The sequence below is a fragment of the Sus scrofa genome, chromosome 15 (assembly GCF_054392235.1).
Source record: "Sus scrofa isolate SSC_HxYL_T2T_F1_AM1 chromosome 15, Sscrofa_HxYL_maternal_Yorkshire_Landrace_v2.0, whole genome shotgun sequence".
NCBI lineage: Eukaryota > Metazoa > Chordata > Mammalia > Artiodactyla > Suidae > Sus > Sus scrofa.
The window spans coordinates 120,098,988-120,123,518 of record NC_139397.1 but is presented as its reverse complement, the minus strand read 5'-3'; the positions used below and the strand labels follow the sequence as shown (position 1 = coordinate 120,123,518).

At 43.6% G+C, this 24,531-nt stretch overlaps 1 protein-coding gene and 1 long non-coding RNA gene across 8 annotated transcripts in view; one reads left to right on the top strand and one right to left on the bottom strand.

The window, feature by feature from the left end:
* KIAA2012 overlaps window positions 1-24,531 on the bottom strand; it is a 136,734-nt gene that overhangs the window by 70,901 nt on the left and 41,302 nt on the right. For all 4 annotated transcript variants that reach the window (XM_084998409.1, XM_005672082.4, XM_084998410.1 and 1 more), the window contains 2 exons: window positions 15,544-15,612; window positions 6,126-6,202 (listed from right to left, as the gene is read on the bottom strand). In XM_084998409.1, coding sequence (XP_084854535.1) covers window positions 6,126-6,202; window positions 15,544-15,612 — 146 coding nt within the window. The remainder of the gene's footprint in view (window positions 1-6,125; window positions 6,203-15,543; window positions 15,613-24,531) is intronic.
* The window catches only part of LOC146396087 (uncharacterized), a 56,786-nt gene continuing 35,599 nt past the window's right edge, over window positions 3,345-24,531 (top strand). For 3 of the 4 annotated variants that reach the window (XR_014828945.1, XR_014828943.1, XR_014828944.1), the window contains exons 1-2: window positions 3,345-3,428; window positions 3,687-3,750. This is a non-coding gene — a long non-coding RNA (uncharacterized LOC146396087). Of the gene's footprint in view, window positions 3,429-3,686; window positions 3,751-17,311; window positions 20,081-20,977; window positions 21,354-24,531 lie in introns of those variants that run through there. The other variant, XR_014828942.1, reaches the window with a different exon arrangement.

Sequence of the window (24,531 nt, the reverse complement as noted above, 5' to 3'; positions counted from 1 at the left end):
ATCAGCCTCAAAAAACCATCTCCAAGAAGAATGCCTGGCGATGCTGCACAAGACCCAAAGCTTTTCCAGAGAGACAAACATCAAATCATGGCAACCAACAGCAGGCAGTGTTCTGAGCTGATGTGAGTTGTTAGAGAAATGTCAGCTGAACTTCCACATCATTTCACTGGAAATAGAACAAGTGCCGTGTCCAAATTCTACTTAGAGGCGTTTTCTAGCCAGGGCAGATTTGTCTAGAAATTGTTTTTGAGGAGTCACCATGTGCCAGGAACTGTGCTCAACATGTGGGGGACTAGGTTGGGTAAAGCAGAATAAGAAAAAAAAAAAAAATCTGTCCTAAAAGATGAATAACTTGTTCCGTTAAATAACAGCTAAAAGTTCAACAAAAGGCAGGGTATGGTTCAGAAGGACACTGAAACAAAGGGTTACCTTTGTATCCCAGCACAAAAACTTAGTGTGTCTACAGGTGTTCTTTTTTTCTCTTGAAAGAGGAAGACTGAAAGGGGATACGAACACCATCTGTGAAACCACCAAGGAAACAGATGGGGTAAACATAGGTTTATTCAACCTAAATCCTTAGCGTGATAGAATTACAGCCTACTCTTTGAAATCTGAAAGAGATAAATTTGGGACACATAAGATCAAATATGAATTTATACTGTTGTAAACTCACAAAACCTGAACTCAAGAGATAGTACAGGTCGAAATAGAAGTGGCTTTGTCAAATGGGAAAAAAGGACATCATTCTTGTTTAGCAGGATTTTTAGGATGCTACCAAAGTTCTGATCCCTGCAAAGCAACAAGACAAAACCCAAGATAAAAGCAAGTGAGAAAGGATGTTTGCTCTCCCTAACAAAGGAAGAGAAAATGGACAATGTCAAAACTAGTGAGATGGTTTCTTTCTTATTTTAAACAAAGAGACACAATGATTCTTGGGAATCTAATTAAGGTTTGAGCTTGTACTTTGATACTTTGTATTGACAGCCTCTCTGCCCTGACAACTCCATTAAGGAGTGGGCTCAGGGTCCATCTCCTCCCAAGCTTGCATAGATAGATTTGGATGGATTAGAGGGCTTCATATTTTGAGATCCAGACTTTTCAGAAAAATAGGTGATTTGCCCCTCACCTCCTTAAAGCCTAGGATCAGAGGCATAAAATGCTGAAAAGGGGTTGTTGAATTCTTACAAGAGAATTCTGATGGCCCTATCCAATAATCTAATACAAACCTAATTAAGGTTAAATAATTTAAACAGCAGTTAAAAAAAATAATGACACTGTGGTGTTGACCCTTGTTTCACTTGCTGTATACCTGCTGTTTGCTCCTGGTCATTTTAAGCCAGCTCTCCTCATGATCCATTATTCCTCTTTACAGGGAGAATTTTGGAAAGAAAAGAAAAACAATGAAAAATGAAGCAGATAAAATAAAAACCAAAAATGTAGCCCAACATAGCCATCATTTCAAACACTATTATTTGCAGGTCTTTAAAGACACAGCAATTTTTTTGCACAGTTGAGGTCACAGTTGACATCACTTTGATTTCCACTTTTAAAATGGAATCGGTAGTTCTCAACGTGGGGTTGGGGCTGGGATGTGTGTGATTTTTGCCTTCCAGGGGACATTTGGCATGGACTGGAGACACTTTTTGACTGTCACTAGTGGCCGTGTGTGTGTGTGTGTGTGTGTGTGTGTGTGTGTGCGCGCGCGCGCGCCACGTGCGCGCTCGCGCTACTGGCATCTAGTGGGTAGAGAGTTGGGATGCTGCTTAGCATCCTACAATGCATGAGAAAGCTCCCACAACAAAGACTATCTGGCAATGGTGTTGAAGTTGAAAAACTCTGTGTTAAACCTTTTGTATTAAATCAAAGCTTCTAGGAAAAACAAACATTATTTTTTAATGCCTGAATTAAATCCCACACAATTAATTTAATAACGTCTCTGGCTGTTTCCAATTTTTTTGTATTACAGATAGTGCTGCAATGGCCACCTTCACCCATTTTTTTTTTTTTTCTGCTCAGCTATTTCCTTAGGATAAATCCCCAGAAGTCAGAAATACTGAATCAATGGATATGAAAATTTTCCATGTTTCACAAGTCATACTGCCATTTTGATTTACAAGCGAATTGAACCAAACTACAACCCATTGGAAGTGTGTTAAGTGTATCAGTTTTACCAATACCTCAGCAGTACTGAGTGTTACCATTAAAAAAAAGGTGAGAGAAGGCACAAATCTCAAATCTCAAATAAAAATGGCACCTCCAGTTTGCCTCAATTTATTTATTTATTTATTTTTTCAGTTTGCCTCAATTTAAACTGCTACTCAGACAAAAAATTTGCTATTCAGGATGAATCTTGTTTGTTCTCTATTATTTTTGACATGAATTGTTTATGTCTCCTGCTTCTTTTTCTAACTGGTTTTCAATGTTTTCCTTTTAAAATCGCTCATAATCTTTACCGAGCATAGCTAGTCATGCTGTTGCAGTTAATGCAATTATTTTTCTTCCTTTTTTAAAAGTTTTACTTTCTCCTCACTCACGATAGATATATTAACACTCCTGCTGGAATTTTCATTTACAATTTTAATGCTCTTTTTAGGTGCTAGTAACCTCACGCAACCTTTGGCCTCTACATAGAGAGGCCCTGGGGAAGAGGAAAAGCTTCTCTAGTGATTGATGTCAGCCACCGAGCTAAGAGCAGGGCTTGGACTCTGACCGTATCCCGGGAACTAATTTCCCTTAATCAAATGAAAGACCTTAGGAGGAGCCACAAGGCAAAAAGGAAAATCTATGTGAAGGAGAATACCAAATTCTGTGAGGAGCGTGGAGGACCTGCATTCAAAAAAGGGCACCATACCTTTAGGACTTCAGAACTGGCAAAGCTCCACATGCAGCTATTAATATGCAAAAAATGCCTTCATAAATACTTGATTCTGTTCACAGTGGGGAGGCAGTTCATTTGAAAGAGGAAATGGGAGCTTGGAGTTGAAACACGTCTGCTTGTCTCCTTTTTCTTTTTTCATTTCTCTTTTCATCTCCTCGTTTCTCCTAGTAGGTTTCTTCCCCCTCTTTCCCCAACTCAACCCCCTCCTGCGACTCCTAGGACGTTGTCGCCAGTCGCTACTCATTTCTGGTTTTGGTTTTACCGCCCAGGTCCGCATTCTCCACCAGGGGTGGAGGAGGTGCCTCGGCGGCGAGTCCCACCGGTTGCCCGCCCGCGTGCCGGAGGCGGAAGACGGGATCCCTCCTGCTCGCGGCCCCGGCGCGGACCGCGGCTCGGGAAACGCACAGCCGAGGGTTTAAAAACTCCAACCAGTAGGGGGCACCAGAGGCAGCCTCCAGAACTGGGTAAATCCGGGAACCCGGTCACGTCTGCAAAGCACCCGCTGGCTTTCACTCTCACCCGCCCGTCAGAAATTGCTTTCCAAATCGAGGTATGTGACTTCTCGTGAAAGCGTGGTGATGCCAAAATAGTCCACCCTTGGTGGGGGGTAGTTGCTATTTTGGTTTTGTGTTTTCACTCGAAGCTAACACACTGATAAAAAAAAAAAAGTAAAAGTATTTTGTGACTAAACTCCTAATGTGGTCCGACCCCAGGGAAGGGAGGGAGGGGGTGAATTAGGGGGCAGTTAAAGGCCAGGCGAGCAGAAACCCCTGATGCTGATAGAGATCAATTTTGTGTGACCCCCTAGCCTGCCGCAGAGTGGAAAGGCGACAGAGGGAGGGATTCACTGAATTTGCCAGTGGCTCATCAAGGTACGTAACCGAAATCTGCTGGGCAGAAATTTGTCTCTAAATCTTTTCCAGATGATTTATAGTAAACATGAAATTAGTCATTTACATAGAGTAGGTTGAGGAAGTAGTTAAAATTGAAGTGATTAATAAAGAGCCATTAGCCTCCAAAAGTACGGGGGTGGGGGAGGCGCAGAAGACACTCCCCTCCCCTAAGGCGCCCCACCCTCATTTTCTTCGCGTTTGGGGGCTAGTGGGGCGTCCGAGACTTTTCCTCAAATAACTTTCCTTTAGTGGGGCGTCTTCTTTTTTTTCCTTTTTCCTTTGGCCGGGCCAGAGGCATGTGGCAGTTCCGCGGCTGGGGATTCCCACCCGCGCAGCGGCAAAACGCCAGCAACTGCAGTGACAACGCGGGATCCTTAACCCACTGTGCCACAGGGGGACTCACAGGGGGACTCACAGGGGGCTACTTCTAAAGGAAATAAAACTTGCTTGAACAAATCAGCTGGTTCTGGTGGGAACAGCCCCCTCCTCTCACAAAGGAGGCACAGGCAATTCTCTCTCTCTCTCTCTTTTTTTTTTTTTTTGCTTTTTAGGGTCACACCCATGGCATATGGAGGTTCCCAGGCTAGGGGTCTAATCGGAGCTACAGCTGCTGGCCTACACCACAGCCACAGTAAGGCCAGATCCCAGCCGCATCTTTGACTTACACCACAGCTCACCACAATGTGGGATCCTTCACCCACTGAGCAAGGCCAGGGATCGAACCTGCCACCTCATGGTTCCTAGGTGGGATTCGTTTTCACTGCACCCAGATGGGAACTCCCAGGCACAGGCAATTCTCAGAGCGAGCTGGTTTGTGCAGCCTCACAGGGGAAATGAGGAGACTAGAGTTTAGGACCCTCGGTCTAGTGGTCCTGTTTTTGACTGCAAGGGTAATAATTCAGTCTAGGACTTAATTTGACATGACGGAGCCACTCTTTCATTGCAGGTGATATGAGGTCTCTTAAAATACAACCATGAGGCTGTGTGAATTTGGAGTGTTTAGGGTATAGGAGGTATTCTCAAGGCCTTTGGAGTTGTGGAATTATTGAAATATAGCACAGTGTATTTTCCTCAGTCACAGACTCTCTTGAAAAAGAAAACCTTCTAGATCCCTTAGAAAGAGTGTCTTCAAAGCAGGTATGTTAAAAAAAAAAAATTGTAAATATTGCTTCTGTGGTTCCTCAGTGGCAGGAAGTGTGGGCTCTGCCATGTTTTACCTCAGGGGAGGCCTGACCCTGGCCAGGGATTCAACAGTGAGAGTTCAGGTACTTCCTCAGAACTTCTCTAGGCGCATACGGGAAAACAAAACTGCTTATAATATTATTGTTTTTTAATGAGTGTGAGGGAAGAGGAGAAAGCCAGGAAGTTGGAGATTAGGGAGACATAGAGACCATGCCTGTCCCTCCTGCACAGCCCCGCTCTGCATCCAGGCTGTGGCAGGGCAGGGAGAGCCCTGGGCTGTGCTGCTTCTGCCCCAGCTTCTCTGAGACCTGGGAAGCTCTAGAAATTCCCCTAAGTTATCTCTCTAGAGTGAATCTGAGGACAGTGCCAGCCTCAAAGCTTCAACTAAAGAAACATGTTTATAAATATTTGTGAACATATGTCCTTGAACCACTAATAGATATTCTTAATCCATCCAGATAAGGCATTTTTCTCCTTTCTTTCTTCTTTTTTAGGGCTGAGCCAGAGGCATATGGAGGTTCCCAGGCTAGGGGTTGAATCCAGGCCACATCTGCTGGCCTACACCACAGCCACAGCAATGCAGGATCCAAGCCACATCTTCAACCTGCACCACAGCCCACGGCCACGCTGGATCCTTAACCCACTGAGTGAGGCCAGGGATCGAACCCGAAACCTCATGGTTTCTAGTCGGATTCGTTTCCGCTGGGCTACAACAGGAACTCTGGCATTTTTCTCCTTTTTTCACAGTATCTTTGTTTTTTGTTTTCTTTTTTTTCTCTTGCTAGTTACTTTTTCCTCCCCAATAGGAATCAGAATTGGAGTGGAAAAAATGGGCCCATTGGCACAAAATCTTAGTCCCTACTGCCTGGATGGAAGATGTTTTCTGTGTTCCCTTGTTCCCTTTTTGACTTTACAGGAGTCAAGGAAGGGCCTATTCAGCTTATCCACGCACATGGAGAGCTAGACAAAACAGTCCAAGTTGAGTTAGGACATTCCAAGTCTATGAGTTAAGGAACCTCTGTGATTTTATAGTCTACTTGTCTCATGTAATTGATGAAGTAAATGAGACCCAGAGAGGTGAAGAATCTCACCCAGGGTCACACAGCAAGCCAGGACAAGAACCCAAAAGTCCTGACTCCCAGTCTTATGTTCATGCAGAGTCAGTACTGTACCTGCTTCTCTGGTTTTTGGCTCAAAGGTGAGGCTTCATTAAGATTCATGTGAAGATCAGGTCCAGTTTCATTGTTTGCTGTGATGAAAATGAGAGAAAAGGGTCAAGCTTGTCAGGTCTAGGTCTCATGAATTTTGTATATATACCATACACATACATGCTAGTTTATATGTATAAGATTATAAATGCACACGTGTCTATGGCATTCGTATTTACTCACCAAGTAACACCTCTAACCTCTACAGGCACAGTCTAAATGCTGTGTTAGCTATAGGGTTGCAACCTTATATTCAAATTTCTATTTTTCTTGTCTTGGTTGCTCTTTAAAAGAACAAAACTAAATTCTTTGTGCTTCTAAAATTCAGATAAAGCTGAAATTAAAAAGGAAATATTGATGGAAAAAAATCTGCTGATACTGTTGAATATAAATTTTGTATGATCCTATTTCACTGAAGTAGAAAAATGCTCCGGCAACCTTCCAGATAGGGAGATCAGAGACTTCCCTTTTCCCTCATGAGGTGGAGGGGCAACAGGAGGGGTGGAAACGTGAAGCGAACAAAGGCAAAGGCGGACTAACGGAAATCGTGGCGCTCCCCTGGAGCGGGCACCACAGACACTGAGGTGGCGCTGGCGTGTAATCTGCACCCCTCTCCTCCGTGGTTGTGTTATCATACGCTCCATGGGTGTGGAAGCCGAGGCTCAAAGGTAAAGTAACCCGCCCAAAGGTGTACATCTAATGAGGTTTCGAGTAAGAATTTGAGTCTAAGGCTGCATGACTCAGCCTTAAGAAAAGCTGAAGAAACTGACTAACCTATGGGACCAACCTCATGCTGCAAAAGGATAGGATTTATTTTGGTCTTCTTTTTTTTTTTTTTTGCCCCCAAGAAAGTAAATTTAATGTTTGTAAAGGAATGTTTATTTGAGGAACAGATTTAGCTAAGCGCCTGGCTTCTCTGACAAGGATTTAGTCTCTCTCGCGTAGGACCAGTGTGCAAAAAAAAGCCCTTTCCATACTTGCTCCTAAGTAGCTCTGTTAAGAATCTATGGCCATGGAGTTCCTGTTGTGGCTCAGTGGTTGATGAATCCGACTAGGAACCATGAAGTTACGGGTTCGATCGTAACCATGAAGTTACGAAGTTACGCCTTGCTCAGTGGGTTAAGGATCTGGCATTGCTGTGGCTGTGGTGTAGGCCAGCAGCTGTAGCTCTAATCAGACCCCTAGTCTGGGAACCTCCATATGCCGCGGGAGCAGCTCAAGAAAGGGCAAAAAGACAAAAAAAAAAAAAAAGAATCTATGGCCATATGGGACTCTGTATCTTTGCCTCTTTGACCCCGAAGCCTCTCCTCATTCCTCGTGGGCTGACCTTCTCTTTTCTGTTGTTTCTCAGCTCTTCTCTTCAGTCTTCTTTGAAAATGGCTTCTGCACAGATTTCAAACATATCTTAAGACACGTGGGGAAACTGAGGCCTAGAGAGTGGTTTCATGTGATTGGCTCAAGGCCATACCTTGAAATAGCCCAAGACCACAACCCGAACCCAGATCTCCTGACTTAGCATCCACTTTCCCCTCCACCTTACACTGCCTCCTGTTAGCCTCCCTTGGTCTTGCCACATCACAGCTGCTTGGCCCTGATCCATCTTTGGACAAATCCAGCCCGGCAGAATTGCGTTGTGATGAGGTTCACTTCCCTGTGGCTTGGAAGGAACCATAGGTCTCTTAGAAATGGAACTTATAAATTCTAATGCATAAGGAAAGTTCTTGCAACACCAGGAGAATGAATCAGTCAGCCAGAGTTCAAGAAATGTAAACACATTTTTAGATAGGAGACTGAAAAATTGCTTAAGACTTCTCCATCTCTTGGGTCAAGACCCTGGTAATTTACTGAGGTCCAAGCTGTCAAGGAGGAGACACAACTCAAACTGCATTCCTGGGAGATAAAGCAAGGGGGGTGGTAAAACTTCCTCTCTGAACCATGTGGCAGGATCTACCCCTCTTATCAAACTGAAGAAACTGACTAACCTATGGAGCAACGCAGGCAACTGGCTGTGAACACAGGCCTGATTCTTTCCTGTTATTCTGGAGCTGGTGTGCACATTCACAGACTACAGACTACACCACTTCCAGGCTTGCCTGAAACTGGGAGCTCAGAGTCTTTCTGTGATGAACATTTCTGCCATCGAAGAGATAAACAGAAAACACATTCCTTCCCTGGCTGCCCACCATCAGGCCCGAGTAGGTTTTCAAATGCTAGCATTAATCTAGCCACAGGCTTTTAGCAAGGAGATAGCGTTCCCACCAGATAATCAGGCGGTTTCAGAGATGACCCTTAGGAGATGGGGGTCTTGCCCCAAACCTCTGCTGCCTTCTTCAAGTCATGGGATCCTTCAGCAGACACTCAAAACTTGAGAAGCAGGAAAGAGCATCTGATGCTAGCATGGAATATGGGTGCCTTAAAATTTCCTTCTCTCTCAACCTATGCTGGCCATGTTTAATTCCCAAGTGGTTTGTTCTTTTAAATAAAAATGAAAGGTAGTCATATTTATTCCCATTTTTTCAGAATACTTATTTCCCTTGATATGGGATGCTTTGGTGTGTCCCATCTAATATCAAAATAGAAACTGTACTCCAACAAGTTATCTTATCAGGCAAAGTGGGCCACCTGGCTTCCTCCTAGATGTTGTGTCAAGGCTCGGGAGAGAATGTTAGACCTGCAGGCTCCAAAGTGGCCAAACATTCGGTGGGCACAAGGGCGGGAGCTCTTGAAAGTGCTGGCAGGAGCCTCTTCAAATACGGGTAGGGCCTTTTCCACACATATCATTTCTGAGGCCTGAGTACCCTCTGATTGCTGTGTGCACTTATGGAACTTCCCCCATAATTGCAGTAGTTCATCATCAAGGAAGGGATGTACCCACTGCCAAAACAGATCTCAGAAAGTACCTTTGCCTTCTCACAGCTTTGCATGTGGACTTGCAGCAGAAACCAATGGAAGAGACCTAAAAGCCAGCCCTAGTATCTTCTTGGTTTTGTACTTTTGGTCAAAAATGGAAAGTGTAAAGGCAAATTCCATATCATTAAAAAAAATCTTCTCAGTATAAACTAAACCATAAAAGGAAGGATAATTCTGGTCCCTTTACATAGCCCTGCTGACCTTTCCTTAAGAATAATATCTAAAAATACTTTATTTTATATGATATGACTCAAGATGCCTATGACCTGAGAGCTTTTGTCGTGTTATAATAAATCTTGAGCCTGTTTGTTTAATGCAGAAGATCAGGACCCAAGATGGCCTTTTGGTATTGTCATTATCAAATTCTTGGAACAAGATTTAAGATCTTGTTTATGCTACACATTTTCACTTTAAATCTTCCTGGATGAGGAGGAGGGTGAGATGGGCATATCAAACAGTTGCTTAAGACCTGAGAAAGTCTCCAGTCTAGAGACATACCCCAGGGAGCTCTATTACAGGAGCCAAGTAGACAGATCTAGAAGATATGAGTCAGTCTGAATTTTAATATGGAAGTGCCTAGTAAATGCAAGGACAATATTTTTCTTCCGACTTGGAATAACAGTTCTTTTATTTACTTATATCTTCTTAGACCAAGGCTAGCTCAATCTCAAGGGTCTGGCTTTAGCTTTGGGAACACCAACTTCTCTCAAAAGTCCATAAATTACTTTTTATGGCGAAGTCTAAAGATCCGTGGCTTTTTACTAAGCCCCAAATGGAAGGAAAGCAAGATGATGGAATTGAAATTCAAGCTGTGTAGCAATAAAATATCAATTACGCAAGGAACCCTCCAATTGATGATAAGGCTTAATAGGGGATAATATGATTAATAAGGATATCTGTGGTGGAAAGTGGTATGGAAGAAGGGAATTTAAAAAGAGGCTGAAGGTAGAGCTACCTGCAAAGTAGCAACCAATCTAATTCAATATTCTTCAGAAAATATTGTTCTTGGTCATTTGCTCTCAAACAAGTAGAGACATCTGGTATCCTGGCCTCTAGTCTTACCTTATTTCGGTCCATTCTCTATGTAGTTGGGAGACTCATTTCTCTAAAATAAAAATCTGGTTATGTCAATTCCTGTGTAAATAGGATCTCACAGACTTTGGGATAAATTCCTTAGTTGCTGCCTATGGGCCTTTGTGATCTGGTTCCTGCCCACCCCACCAGCTACATTTCTCCCCACTTCCTCCCCTACAAGTACCTTGGGGTCCAGACATTACAAGTTGCTTACGTTTCTCCCATGCTGCCATGTTCTCTAGACTTCATGTGGTTTCTTTCCCTGGGTTTTTTTTTTTTTTTTTTTTTTTTTTTTTGGTCTTTTTAGGGTCACACCCATGGCATAGGGAGGTTCCCAGATTAGGGTTGAATCAGAGCTACAGCTGCTGGCCTACACCACAGCCGCAGCAATGCAGGATCCAAGCCGGGTCTGCAACCTACACCACAGCAAATGGCAATGCTGCATCCTTGACCCACTGAGTGAGGCCAGGGATTGAATCTGTGTCCTCATGGATACTAGTTGGGTTTGTTACTGATGAGCCACTATGGGAACTCTTCCCTGGAACATTCTTAACTCTTTTATACTTGACTGGTTTCTGCATATATCCTTAGAAATTCAGCTTAAATGTCCTCTCCCTTCAAAAGCCTTCCCAGCTTCCAGAATGAGTTAACCTGTGCTCATTCATAGCTCTCAGCACTCTACTACTGTGGATGACTCTAAGGCATGGACTTTATCTCTCAACTGCATTCTTTTTTTTTTTTTTTTTTGTCTTTTTAGGGCCATACCTGCGGTTTATGAAGGTTCCCAGGCCAGGGGTCGAATTGGAGTTGTGACCGATGACCTACACCACAGCCACAGCAATGCCAGATCTGAGCCACGTCTGTGACCTACACCACAGGTCATGGCAACACTGGATCCTTAACCCACTGAGCGAGGTCAGGGATCGAACCTGCATCTTCATGGATGCTAGTCAGATTCGTTTCTGCTGAGCCACAATGGGAACTCCTCTCAACTGTATTCTTATACCCAGCACTTTATTTGGCATTAGTAGATGGTCAGTTAGTGTTTGTTAAATGAATGAATGAATGAGCAGGCTTTATGTCCAGTGTAAAACAGACTCAGTAGTTGTTTCTATTGGACATGTAGTAATGCTGGTGTCTTCATTAATTTCCAAGTGAGGAATGGCTAGGAACTGAGACAAAATCCTTAGGCTGTAGGGAGATGTGTGAAAGAAGCAAAAGAGAAAACAGGAGGAAAAAAAGTCCTTAGGAAAAGCCTTATGCTTCTCATGGTCTTTTTCATGAGAAGATAACACAAATGTCTGAAGAGTGATGAAATAGAGAACAGTGCTTATGGATTACTAGTTAATAAAAGTTATTTTTTGATCATTGTGACAGAACAAAACTTAATATACTCAAATTTATTACAGGCTGAGAAATATAACCGATATACACACTGAAACATCTTGAAATCCATACCAGCCTGAAAATGCATTGTGCTAAGCATGACTCCACTGCTTGAGCAAGGCCCTGATCCCTCGTGCATATCACACACTATGAGTGGCAGACCCCATGCTTTAGGAAGGACATCCTGAGAGTTTCAAGAGTCCTTAGATTTGTGACTATCCCTCATGCATATCATATCCCCAGTAAAGCGAAAGTAGAAATGAAAAAAGGGGGAGAGTTCTTCAGACTCTTAAGGTAAATAAATAAATAATTAGAGTGATTTATAAAACTATTTCTTGATAGAGAAACATAGAATTGTTAGACTACTTCACTTTCTCCTAATTCTATTGCCAATCCCAGAAGTTTGCCTGCTTTATAAGGCCATTACAAAGATCAGTGTTTGTAAGGAAACAAACTTCCTTTTTTAAGGAAAAAAACTTCACAAGAGCTCTTGCAGATGTTACAATGAATGGACACAGGTTGGCTTAGAGGTTGGCTGCCTTAAGGATGGTCTGTTGTCTCCCAGCCTTGTGATGTGTATGATTTGACTTCTTGCCTCAGTAAAATGACAACCTGTATGTGTCCCTGACTTCTGAATTCATTTGCAAATAGCCAAAACCAGTTTCAAGTGCAAAAGTACCCAAAGTCTGCCATCTATGTAATTTTTTATTTTATTATTACTATTATTAGTAGTAGTATTTTGTCTTTTTGCCTTTTCTAGGGCCGTGACCGCGGCATGTGGAGGTTCCCAGGCTAGGGGTCTAATCGGAGCTGTAGCCACCGGCCTACACCACAGCCGGAGCAACACGGGATCCAAGCCACATCTGCGACCTACACCACAGCTCATGGCAGCACCGGATCCCTAACCCACTGAACAAGGCCAGGGGTTGAACCCGCAAGCTCATGGTTCCTAGTCTGGTTCATTAACCACTGCGCCATGAGGGGGAACTCCTATATAATTTTTTAAACTGTAATTTTTATCTGAAAATATTCTTTGAGGCAGAGATCAAGATGGTAGAATAGAAGGATGCGGAGCTCACCTCCTTCCATGGATACATCAAAGGTACATCTTCATGTAGAGCAATTCTCACTGAATACCTACTGAAAATATTCCTTTAAACCAATCAACCGAAAAGAAACCAAAAAGTTGTAAAAGCTCTAGATTCCAATGATTAGATGTTTTAAATTGCCTTCTGAACTCCATCCCAGGGGGGCATCCAGTGTTTTCAGAGGAGTGTTATATCCATTTTCTTAAAAACAAATGGGGAGTGTTAAGCTCAAAGAGATGTAACAATTAGTTCTTTGAGCACATCAAGGGAGCAAATAAGTTTCCTGTATAATAAGCCCTGAAGCAGGCATACTTATATCCTCTATGCTCATACGGGCGGTCCCATTGGAATGGAGTTGTCATTTAATGGATATAGACGTTCCGTTTTGCAAGATGAAAAGAGTTTTTGGAGATTGGTTACAGAACAGCATGAATTTACTAAACTGTACACTTAAAAATGGTTACGATGGCAAGTTTTATGTTATGTATATTTTACCACAATTTGAAAAATGTCAAGAGATAGGAGGGTTGAGGAATTATGCTCCAGGCAAAGGGAACAATATGTTCAAAGCTTGGAAATAAGAAAAAATTTGCATTAGCCTAAGGTCTTTTAGTTACTAGGAGTAGAGAAGGAATAAAAGTTTTCTTTCCCTTCCCTGCATATAGAACTTGCTCTGGAGCAGTTCTGAAATAGCTCGAGTTTGTCTTTGGCACTTTACCATTTCCCTTTCTGTACTTTTCTCTGTGGGCCTCATTTTCCATATAGCTAATATTTTCCTGTTCATCCAGGCCCTCCAAGATACCCCAACAGGTATCACCTCTTAAAACTCTACATACCCCTCCCAAATTATCCACCTCTGTGTACATGCTGTTGGAATTTTTAGACTCTTGGAGCAGCTGTTCTCAGCTAAGTTGCAAGAGGACAACCATTTGATTAAAACATTTTTACTAAAGTGTGAATGACTGTTTGCTTTTCAGAAGTATCAGCCTTTTAAGAGACTACTTCAGAATTCAAAGTAAATCTCTTATTAGTGAGATTTTAATCACAATGAAGTGAGATTGTAACACTTTCAGACATATTTGGAAGACTATTTTTGGTCTGGAGAGCTACTCTGAATGGGACTATCTGGGTTGATAATCTGTTTTAAGAGTTTGGTTCTCCCCAATGGTTCTTCCTTTTTTTTCAGCAACTCCCCATATCTCTAAAAATTGCAATACTTTTCAGTATTACTCACAAAAGGGTGTCTGATGCCGAGTAAGAGGAACTGGAAAGAGAAAAGGATGTACAATAGAAAGTCATTTATTGGAGTTCCTGTTGTGGCACAGCAGAAACAAATCCGACTAGGAACCATGAGGTTGTGGATTCCATCCCTGGCCTCGCTCAGTGGGTTAAGGATTCTGCGTTGCTGTGAGCTGTGGTGTAGTTTCCCGAGTGGTGTAAGGATCCCGAGTTGCTGTGGCTGTGGTGTAGGCCGGGGGCTACAGCTCCGATTCAACCCCTACCTTGGGAACCTCCATATGCCACACCTGCGGCCCTAAACAGCTAAAAAAAAAAAAAAAAAAAAGAAGTCATTTATTAGTATGAGTCATTATTAAGTCAGAAACTTCCTCAACTCTCACACATTATCAGATGGAAATGTGCCTGTTTAAATTGACATCACTACTAACCATGCATAGTGGTAAACATACAGCTTCCTATAGTTCAAATCCCATCTTCACCACATAGTTGTGTGACCTTGGGCAAGTCACTTAACCTCTCTGAGCCATATTGTCTTAGATGAAAAGGGAGGATAATAATAGAATTTACCTCATATCATTGCTATGAGGATGAAGTAAAAAAAATGAATGTAAAATACTCAGCACAGTGTTTGGCGCATCAGAAAGATCATCAGTGGTTGTCCTTTTGTCATCATTGCCATCATCACCCTTCATCAGAGGGCTCGTATTTAAGAGCTGCCCTGGCCCAGTTCCAACCAAAAAGTGAGAATGCACAGTCTGATCCTGAAACTCTACCCACTATGGTCAGGATGTCCAGCCAAGAATGGCAAGAGAGGTGATGCCGAATGCTGGGCTCCCATGTAGTTCTCTGCTTACAGATTTTCAGCCGGCATATGGTTGTGCCCTTTCTCCTTCTAGTTTTGCAGTTTCTAGCAAAAACAAAGCCTTCCACCCAGCTCTGGCTCCAGCCCTTGCTCTGGGGCATTGCTGCCTGTTGCTAGAGCAGGTCCTTCTTGAGGATTCATCTCTGCTTGCCCCCCAAAGAAGCAGTGAGGAAGACCACACACATTTCTCTATTAATCAAAGACTATTTTTAGGAGCGAGAGAAAGTCTTTCCATAATCATCCTTTCCCCCTGGTCTGAAGCAGAAGCAGCAATGGCAGTGGGTGGAGGATGAGCTACAGAGTCACCTGCACTCCTGGTTTTTGCTTATTTCTCCATGGGGGAAATGAAATAGAGAAGAAAACTTGCAAGAGGCACAACTGGCCTCAGCCCTCTGTTTGGCATGCAAGCCCGAGAGTCTTCTGGGTAGTTTTCTAGGTTGTGGATGTGCAGGTTGAGCTGTGAGCAATTCTGGGAGGCAATGCCCATCTCATTTTAGTGTGAATTGTGCAGCGTATGACCTGCCAACCCCACAGGACATCCCTGCAAAAATCTCCTTCGCGGGCCAGCTCAGCACAAGCATCTGGTTTGACTTTTCTTCTCCCTTCATATTTACACTCAGACCACAGCACACAGGCTGCCCATGTTTAATGCTTAAGGATATGCCATTTCTTAGACTCTCCAAGAAATGAATCTTCTTTCCTACTTATTGCTATATTTGTGAAGAAACAATGTGTTTCCGGAGGTCTGGGTATGAAATAATATGCGCAAGAGTCAAATGACATAGAGGAGAAGTACAAGTGACTTGTTCGGGGAAAATCTTACCTTTGAGAAGTTGTTGAATACTAGACTCTTCCTCTCCATGGCTGGTGTTTGAATGGACAGACTCATAGGCTGAAAAACAATACAGGGTTTTATATAAGAGTGTGAAAAAGTCTTGGAAAAAGGGCTATTTCCTTACCCCAAGATAGGGACAACAGTGGATGCCTTGATGCCTAAGCCTCATAATGAATTAGATGGTTTTGAAAACCTTTAGATGCTATCATGGAAGGAAGGTTGACCTAGGATTTAAAAAGCATTGAAGAAAACAATATTTTTATTTAAGATGTTTGAGTGTGAAACCCTGCAGGTACTGCGATGCTTAAATTTTGAGAGGAGAACTTTTGACAGGGCAAGGGCATGAAGCAGTTAATGCCTGACACCCGCTGTGGGGAAGGTGCCCAGATTCGAACAGCAGATGTGCTACGGGGCCCCAGTGCGTGCAGGGATGGGGGGATGACAGGCGAGCGTGAGGAGCCCCAGCCTCCAGCTGTAGCATAAATTGAAGGGCTGGACCAGGAGGGATTCTAACCCATCTGATTCCAGCCAAAAAGATAGACAGGTTTTTTGAATAGCCCTGATGATTTTTTTTTTTTTTTGATCTCTTACAGTCACCTTGGGTGAGAATTATTCTCCTAGCTGTCTCTGTCAGTCAAATGAAAGCTAGTTAAAACAATGCTGTTTTAGGGAATTCCATCGTGTCTCAGCGGAAATGAATGACTATAGTTAGTATCCATGAGGATGCAGGTTTGATCCCTGGCCTTGCTCAGTGCGTTAAGGATCTGGCGCTGCCTTGAGCCGTGGGGTAGGTCACAGATGCAGCTTGGATCCTGTGTTGCTGTGGCTGTGGTGTAGGCGGGCAGCTATAGCTCCGATTTGACCCCTAGCCTGGGAACCTCTATATGCTGTGGGTGCGGCCCTAAAAAAATGCTGTTTTAATGGCTGGAAGGAATTAAGATGACAGACCAGAGGAAGGCAGTTAGGGGAGAGGTGATAGATAGCAAGGGGGTCAATTGAGAGGATCCGAAATGGAGGAGTGGCTTTAAAGGGAAATTCTGTGTGTGTGTGTGTGTGTGTGTGTGTGTGTGTGTGTGTGTGTGTGTGGGATGAGAAAGAGGTGTGAGACATCAAGGAGATAGAAATAGGGAGGAAAAAGATCAGAGGGAATCAAATACATCTGAACAAGATTTTGAGATCTATTTAACTAACCCCCCACTCATTTCCAGATGCATGTATGTACGTATGTATTTATGCTTCGTCGTCTCATTACTGATAACTATACCAGAGACATTGCCAAAAACGCATGTTTGGTTTTTACTGATCTGCTAAATGGTGGTGAGGCTTGGGAAAGCCCGCCCCTGGGTGCTTTCCACCTCGGCATGTGCTTACAGTCACATGCACACACATAACTTAGGTTGGGGAGGGCAACTTGGGATTCCGAGAACCAACACTAGAGAGAGAAAAAGCCATAATTAGTGTTAATTGTTGACCCTGCAGTTCAAGAATAGATGCTCTGGAGAATGGGAAATGAGAACAAACATTAATTATTGAGTAGGGACCTTGGAGACAGACACTCTGGATTAAAAGGAGAGAGATAAATTGCATAATGAATGTTAATTTTCCCTCAAAGAATTGAGTGGTCGGTGGTTGGAAGGGAAAAAGAGGCTAAAACAATCATGAAAGAGAAAGCTCAATGGGTGTCAGGGCGAGAGGGTACAGGAGGGTTACGCAAACATTCTCCATCACTGCTTACTGCTCTGCTTCTTCCTTACAGCTTCCAAGAAATTCGCCATCAGGGTGTTCCTTGGAACTCTTATTATTTACCACAATTGTCTGCTGGGAAGCTCAGCCACTTCCCCAAGAGCACATAAGCCTGAAAACAGCCACGAGGCATGGCAAACTGGGAGGCACACAACACTGGAATTTCTTCTTTATGTGCCTTGCTGGGAGTATGACTTAAATCAACAGAGGTACCAGAGTTGAGTACCACGCTGGAGAGGGCTGAGGTCCTGTGTGAGCCACCATGGAGAGACTTGGGCTCCAAGGCCTTGACTGTTGTTTTGTCTTTTTCTGTTTTGTTTTGTTTTAAAGATACAAACATGGTAAAGTTTAATAAGGCATTGCTTAGAACATTGAAAAATCCACACTTCTTAAAAAGTCATTGATGCCTATTTAAAATACAATGACATTATTATTATTATTATTATTTTGTCTTTTTAGGGCTGCATTCACGGCATATGGAAGTTCCCAGGCTAGGGGGCCAGTTGGAGCTGTAGCTGCCAGCCTACACCACAGCCACAGTAACGTGGGATCCGAGCTGCATCTGCGACCTACACCACAGCTCATGGCAATCCCGTAACCTTAACCCACTGAGCAAGGCCAGGGATCGAACCCACAACCTCATGGTTCCTAGTCGGATTCGTTTCCACTGCGCCATGATGGGAACTCCCAAAATACAATGATATTATTAAAAGGAATAAAATAAGAATACATATCCTCACACGGGAAGATCTCCAAGATATATCATTAGGTAAAAACTCCCAGTTGCAGAACAGTGCATTTAACCCCATTTCTGTAAAACTATGTGTCTATTCATGTAAAACAGAAACACGAGAATATTTTTGAACTGTTCCAGAGCAAATTAGAAACATCAGACTCCTTTTGCCCTTAAGTATATCTCTAGCAGTAGAATTTTATAGAACAAAATCCTGTCCTTACATCATCTATCTTAAATCATTTCATATTTAATCCACAGCCCCATTCAGATTTCATCAGTTTTTCCCAAAATGCCCCCCCACAATCATTTTTGTTGTTTTATCTTAATTACAGTACACAAGGCACATAGGTACCCCCCCGCAAGTAATCCTCTTAGCTGAAGGTGAAAACAGAAAAATGGTGTAGAAAATCAGCGATGAGAATTGCAGCGATTTTGTAAAGAGCTCCTGCAAACGGGCTTGTCACTGGCTGCTCAGACTCAGAGTGCTAATCGGGAATCCCACATCCAGTCTCCTGCGTCTGCTCGCTGCTTTCCATCCAGGCTCTCATGAGCTGTTGTCTGGATGACGCTGCAGTAGCTGGAGCACTTGGCTTTTTTTTTCTTGCCTGTTCCTGGCACACAGAGTGGGTTGCATGACATCCCTCCTCAAGCATCTGTGATTTCTTGTTGCCTAAAAAGCAGCATTTCAGCTTGATGCTGGCATGCAAGACCTTCGTGGCCTGGCCCTGGCCTGCCTTTCAGCCCCATCTTCCCCCATGAAGCCCCTCCACCGGGCCTTCCTACAGGCTACTCATCATTTCCCTCATGGACCCTGCTTTCCTATCTCTTTGCCATTGTTCATGCTGGTCCCTCAGCTGGTCGTGGCTTTCTCTCATCTCTGTTTATCCGCTTCTGCCAGTTTCTTAAAGGTCAGTACAAATGGGTCAATGCAAACATCCTTCCTTACCCTCCAGGTTAGAATTAATCGCTCCCTCCTCAGACGCCCCTGCACCGTGTTGGTTAGGCCTCTGTTACAATGCTCATCTCATATGCCTTGTGAAAGAGTCAGTTACTTGTGGATCTGGTCTTACATGGGCTGTGAGGTCTTTGAGGGCGGCAGTCACAGGACCTGGTGTTGAGCCCTGGGAATTGGGAAGAGCACAGTCTTTGGGACAGAGGGAATAAATAAGCTCAGCCGTTCATCAGGTATGATCACTGTGCACGGGGGTTAACCGCTTGTGTTTTGGTTTCCTTGCCTATGACATATGAATGGAAATACTCCCGTCATAGAATTATTGGGATGATGAAATGAGATGACAGATGTGCCTGAGCATGTTTGCTCTTGATCTTAACATCCTTATCTGTCCCTTGAACATGGGAGGCATCCCGTTCATTTGATCAAAGGAGTTGGGCACAATGTAACGGGTCTTTGCTCTTTTAGGTCCAATGATATTTTACACTGGAGTTTTACTCAATACTTTACAGGATGTCCTGCAAGTATGGTCTGGTTTGGTCGTCACAAAGCAATGCCCAGTTAGGATGGCAGATATTATTATAGTTTCATTATGTTAGTTAAGGAACATGGTAAGCTGCTGTAACTAAGAGACTCTAAAAGATAAGCATTTATTTCTCTTTCAGGTAGGAGTCCAGAGGGAGGTGGGTAGACCAGGGTAGCTCTGCTCCACGAAGTTATCTGGGTCTTGAGGTTCCTTATATCTTATGGCTTCATCACCTCATAGAGTATCACCCTCTCTCACATGGTTGAAGCTAATTCATCCCTACAACCACGTCCAAGGGGAAAGAGGAAGAGGAGAACAAGTGGTTTCCTTTTAAGGAAATGACTTGGAAGTTGCACACATTACTTTTGTTCACATTTCATCAGCTGCATCAATCACATGGCCATACCTAGCTGCAAGGGAGGCTGGGAAAAATAATTCCTAGCCAGGCAGCCATGTGTGTCCACGTAAATTTCAGGGTAGGGGAGTCTATTAATAAAAAAATAATAATGGAGGTGTTCCCATTGTGGCACAGTGGAAACGAATCCAGTTGGTATCCATGAGGATGCAGGTTAAATTCATGCCCTTGCTCAGTGGGTGTGGGATCTGGCGTTGCTGTGAGCTGTGGTGTAGCTTGTAGATGTGGCTCAGATCCTGCCTTGCTGTGGCTGTGGCATAGGCCAGCAACTGTAGCTCTGAGTCAACTCCTGGCCTGGGAACCTCCATATGCCACGTGTGCGGCCCTAAAGAAAGGAAAAAAAATAATGGGGAAAATGGATATTGGGGAACAATTAAAGTCTTTAGTACTCCCAGTTTCAGACAATATTTATGGGCAGTGTTCTGGAAGATTCAGAAGTAGATCAGGGGGATCTATCCCTAGGAGTTTTAAATCTTAGAAAAAGAGTTAAAAGAGTAAAAAAAGATGAAGTAAGGGAATGCCTGATAAGAGACCCAGGTGGTATGAATTAGTGGAAACTAAGCTAGTAGCCATCAGTGTGGGCCGAGGGGGCAGGTGAGGGGTTCCAATGAAGGCAGGACTTCAGTTAGTCCTTGAAGCCTAGAAACTTAGACAAGAGGGATTAGAGGCAGTGAGATTTAGTGAGAAGCGCTTTGGCTTAAGTAGTTGCAGGAAGATCTGGGTTTGAGCCTTAGATTTGCCATGTAAAAGCTATGTGACTTGGTGCAAATCACCATGCCTTTCTGGGCCTGTTTCCTTATCCATAAAATGAGAGTTTTCAAATTGCAATCTCACTGTTTTGGTGGCTCTGCATAGACCCCACACCCAGGAACCATTTTAGGAGGGAAAGAATTAGCTGGGCTGTGAGGAAGTTGGTGAGAGGACATAGTCCGACCATCCCCACTTCAACCGGGCAGCTCTGCTTTTATCCATTTTCTTTATAGGTGTCCTCAGAAAGTCTGCTTTTTTTTTTTTAATGTCTCTTGGGGACTGCACATGTGGCATATGGAGGTTCCCAGGCTAGGGGTCAAATAGGAGCTATAGCTGCTGACCTACACCACAGTCACAGCAGCTCCAGATCTGAGCCACGTCTGTGACCTACACCACAGCACATGGCAACGCCGGATCCTTAACCCACTGCGAGAGGCCAGGGATCAAACCTGTGTCCTCATGGATACTAGTTGGGCTTTTTAACCACTGAGCCACGACGGGAGCTCAGAAAGTCTGTTCGATAAAATGCTTCCCCTGCTTAAACACTGATGAAGGTGATGCCCGAATTCCCTCTAGACTCTAAGGTTCTCTGAAACAGAAAAAATGCAAAGCAGGTAGAATTCATAGCTCACAAGTGCTGTAAGAAAAAAATATAGGTACATATGCAAAAAATAAAGAGAAATTAAATATTCTTTAGCACTTCATATTTTTTTTCTTAAAAGAATTTCCAGCGGATTCAGAGAGAGCTATTATTTTTGACATTTTTCTCCTTTGGAAGGCATCAAGGGGTGATAACATCACATTTTCAGCCAAATTCGAGGGAGGGGAGTCTTTGTACTTCTAGGAATCATGAGAGGTTTTTGTCAAAGGCAAGGAGACTCCCCAGTGGTTTTTAGTGACTCTCTGCAGGTGGCCATCAGAACACCTTCAATGTGGGCTGCTGAAGCTGTGGGGTTTCACCGTGGTGAGAGAAAGATCCCTGCTTCTCTCTGAAGTCCCAACAAACACAGCTATCTATGACCTGTGGTCCAGGTACATGACAGATCCAAATTAGCCCCATGCTAAGCCTCATGGGAATCACCCATAATTTCTGCAAAGAGAGGGGAATATATGGGCCAGGACTCAGTGGTGAACAGAAACCACCAAGGTATTTTAAGAAGAAATGGAACTGCTCTAGAGGACTCAGTGCTTACAAAGTTGCTGCAGTAACTGCCTGTTAACGCAGTCTTCGTGAGCTCGCTTGCCAGCCTAAGTAGCCAGAGTGCCTCTGCCTCGCTTCTGCCCTTCACATCTCAGGCAAGTGCATCTCTTTGGCAGAACCTAGTTTGCAGCCAGCCCCCTGACTGCAAAGGTTATCTGGGAAATGTGATTTTTAGCTTTCTGGCCTCTGCAGTACAGGAAGGCCTCTAGAAGGAAATGCTGGGTGCCAAGCGACCATCTCCAACCACATTTTCCTTTATGTCAATGTCTGAGAACTGGTAAATCCACTAACATGATTGCTTATGGATTATAAACAAACACGGATGGGGCAAAAGGACCTTAATGCCACCCAGGCTTCCTCCTACCTTCCTCTACTTCTTTTCACCCAGAGCTGGAGGCATTGTGGACTCAATGATTCAGAACTGATGTTTGGAAAATGAAAACAAGAACAGTCATGAATTATTGAATGGCTGAGATCCTGCTTCAGGATTTAGACAACAGAACTATCCTGTGGAGAGAGTTTCCTTGGGAAAGGGGTTTATTTAGGAACATACAGCATTACAGCTGGAGGGAACCTTGGAAATCATCAGTTTAGCAATTTCCAAAGTGGGTTCCAAAAACTACTTAGGTGGACATGATGCTTTGCTAAAAACAAGGAAGAATTCAGTGGTTAAATAAGTTTGGAAAACATTGCATAGCCCATCCTGAAGAGCCATAATCCACAATAGCATAGAAGAGGCTCCCACAATAAGGAATCTGCTCGACTTTAGCTCACTGCTTTCCAACTTATTTGGTCTCAGAACTTGTTTTTCTTTCTTTCTTCTTCCCTTCCTCCCTCCCTTCCTTCCGTCTTTCTTTCTTTCTCTCTGTCTGTCTGTCTGTCTGTCTCTGTCTCTGTCTTTCTTATTTTTTAATAAAATGCCTGGTAACCTTCTGAGGAATTGGAGTTCTGTGGAACCTACACTAGGAGGACTGGATCTAATCCCAGTCCCTCTTTTTCCAAATGGAGAAGCTGAATTCCAAAGCAGTGAATTTATTTGCCAGTGATCACAGAAATCACGGGTGGTAGAACTGAGAATAAAACCTAAAACTTGGGACATTTAGGCCTGAGTTCTTCCTTCTTCCTCATGCTGTCTCATCTAGTGGATTTCTCCACTTTTAAATCTCTGGGCATCTTCACTAAAGCACGAACTGCTAAGAGAAAGGCCACTCTAGGAAAATCATGCTTTGTCAAATATCCTACAAGCATGGAAGGGTCCTTTTCCCCATGGGTCCCCACAACCCACATTATCACAAATGACAAATGGGGGGAACAGAGAGAAAGTCAACCACTTAGCATATGTTTGTCCCCAGATAATCAGTGTTTTGAGACCAACTGGGATATTCTCAGACCCTTCATCTTTCTGTTTACCAAACTGCAGACCATCAGGAAATGACACCAAGTATATTGTCTCAGACTACCCCCAAATCTAGTGACTTAAAGTGATAAATCTTTATTCTAGCTCACAGTTTCTGTGGGCATCTGGGAGAGGCTTAGCCCTGTGATTCTGGTGCAGTCTCTTGTGAGGCTGCAGGTACAATGTCAATCAGGGATGCAGTCATCTGGGGATTTTATTCTGCCTGGACCATCTCCTCTTATCATAGCTCATCAGTCTTAGAAGTCACACACTATCACTTCTGTCATATTCTATATTTATTAGAAGTAAATATAGAGCTGCTATGTCCAGCCCATATTCCAGAGGAGGAGAACTGGGCTTCTCCCTTTGAAGGAATGAAAGTCAGAGAGTTCATAGACACATTTTAAAACCAGCACACCTCAGAGTTCCCATCGTGGCGCAGTGGCTAACGAATCTGGCTAGGAACCATGAGGTTGCGGGTTCGATCTCTGGCCTTGCTCAGTGGGTTGAGGATCTGGCCTTGCTGTGAGCTATGGTGTGGGTTGCAGACATGGTTTGGATCCTGCATTGCTGTGGCTGTGGTGTAGGCCGGCGGCTACAGCTCCAATTAGACCCCTAGCCTGGGAACCTCCATATGCTTCGGCCCTAGAAAAGGCAAAAAGACAAAAAACAAACAGACGAACAAACAAACAAAACCACCACACCAAGAAAGAGTTGCAAGAGAGAATGATGCCAATAAATGACTAAAAAGCAAGACATATTTTGGGAGTAAAAATCCATGTAGGAAAGAGCAAGGGTCAACTGGAAACTCTGAAAGAGGTGAAGAATTTAAATTCGCATGGGACCTGGAGTCCCACAATTGGCACAGACATCCTTGAACTTGTTGCAGTAATAAACTTGTGAATAAAAGAACTTCTGAAAGAGAACTTCTGTTGCTGCCACCATGACTAGGAGAGTAGGTAAAGGATTTGAATCAAGGATAAGCAATTTGGGAATTCCTGTTGTGGCTCAGTGGTTAATGAACCCCACCCGCATCCATGAGGACGTGGGCTTGATCCCCGGCCTCGATCAGTGGGTTAAGGATCTGGTGTTGCTGTGAGCTGTGCTGTAGGTCGCAGACATGGCTTGGATCCTGAGTTGCTGTGGCTCCGGCTTAGGCCAGCGGCTACAGCTCCATTTGGACCCCTAGCCTGGGAACCTCCATATGCCACAGGTGCGGCCCTAAAAGACAAAAAAAAAAAAAAAAAGAAAAAGAAA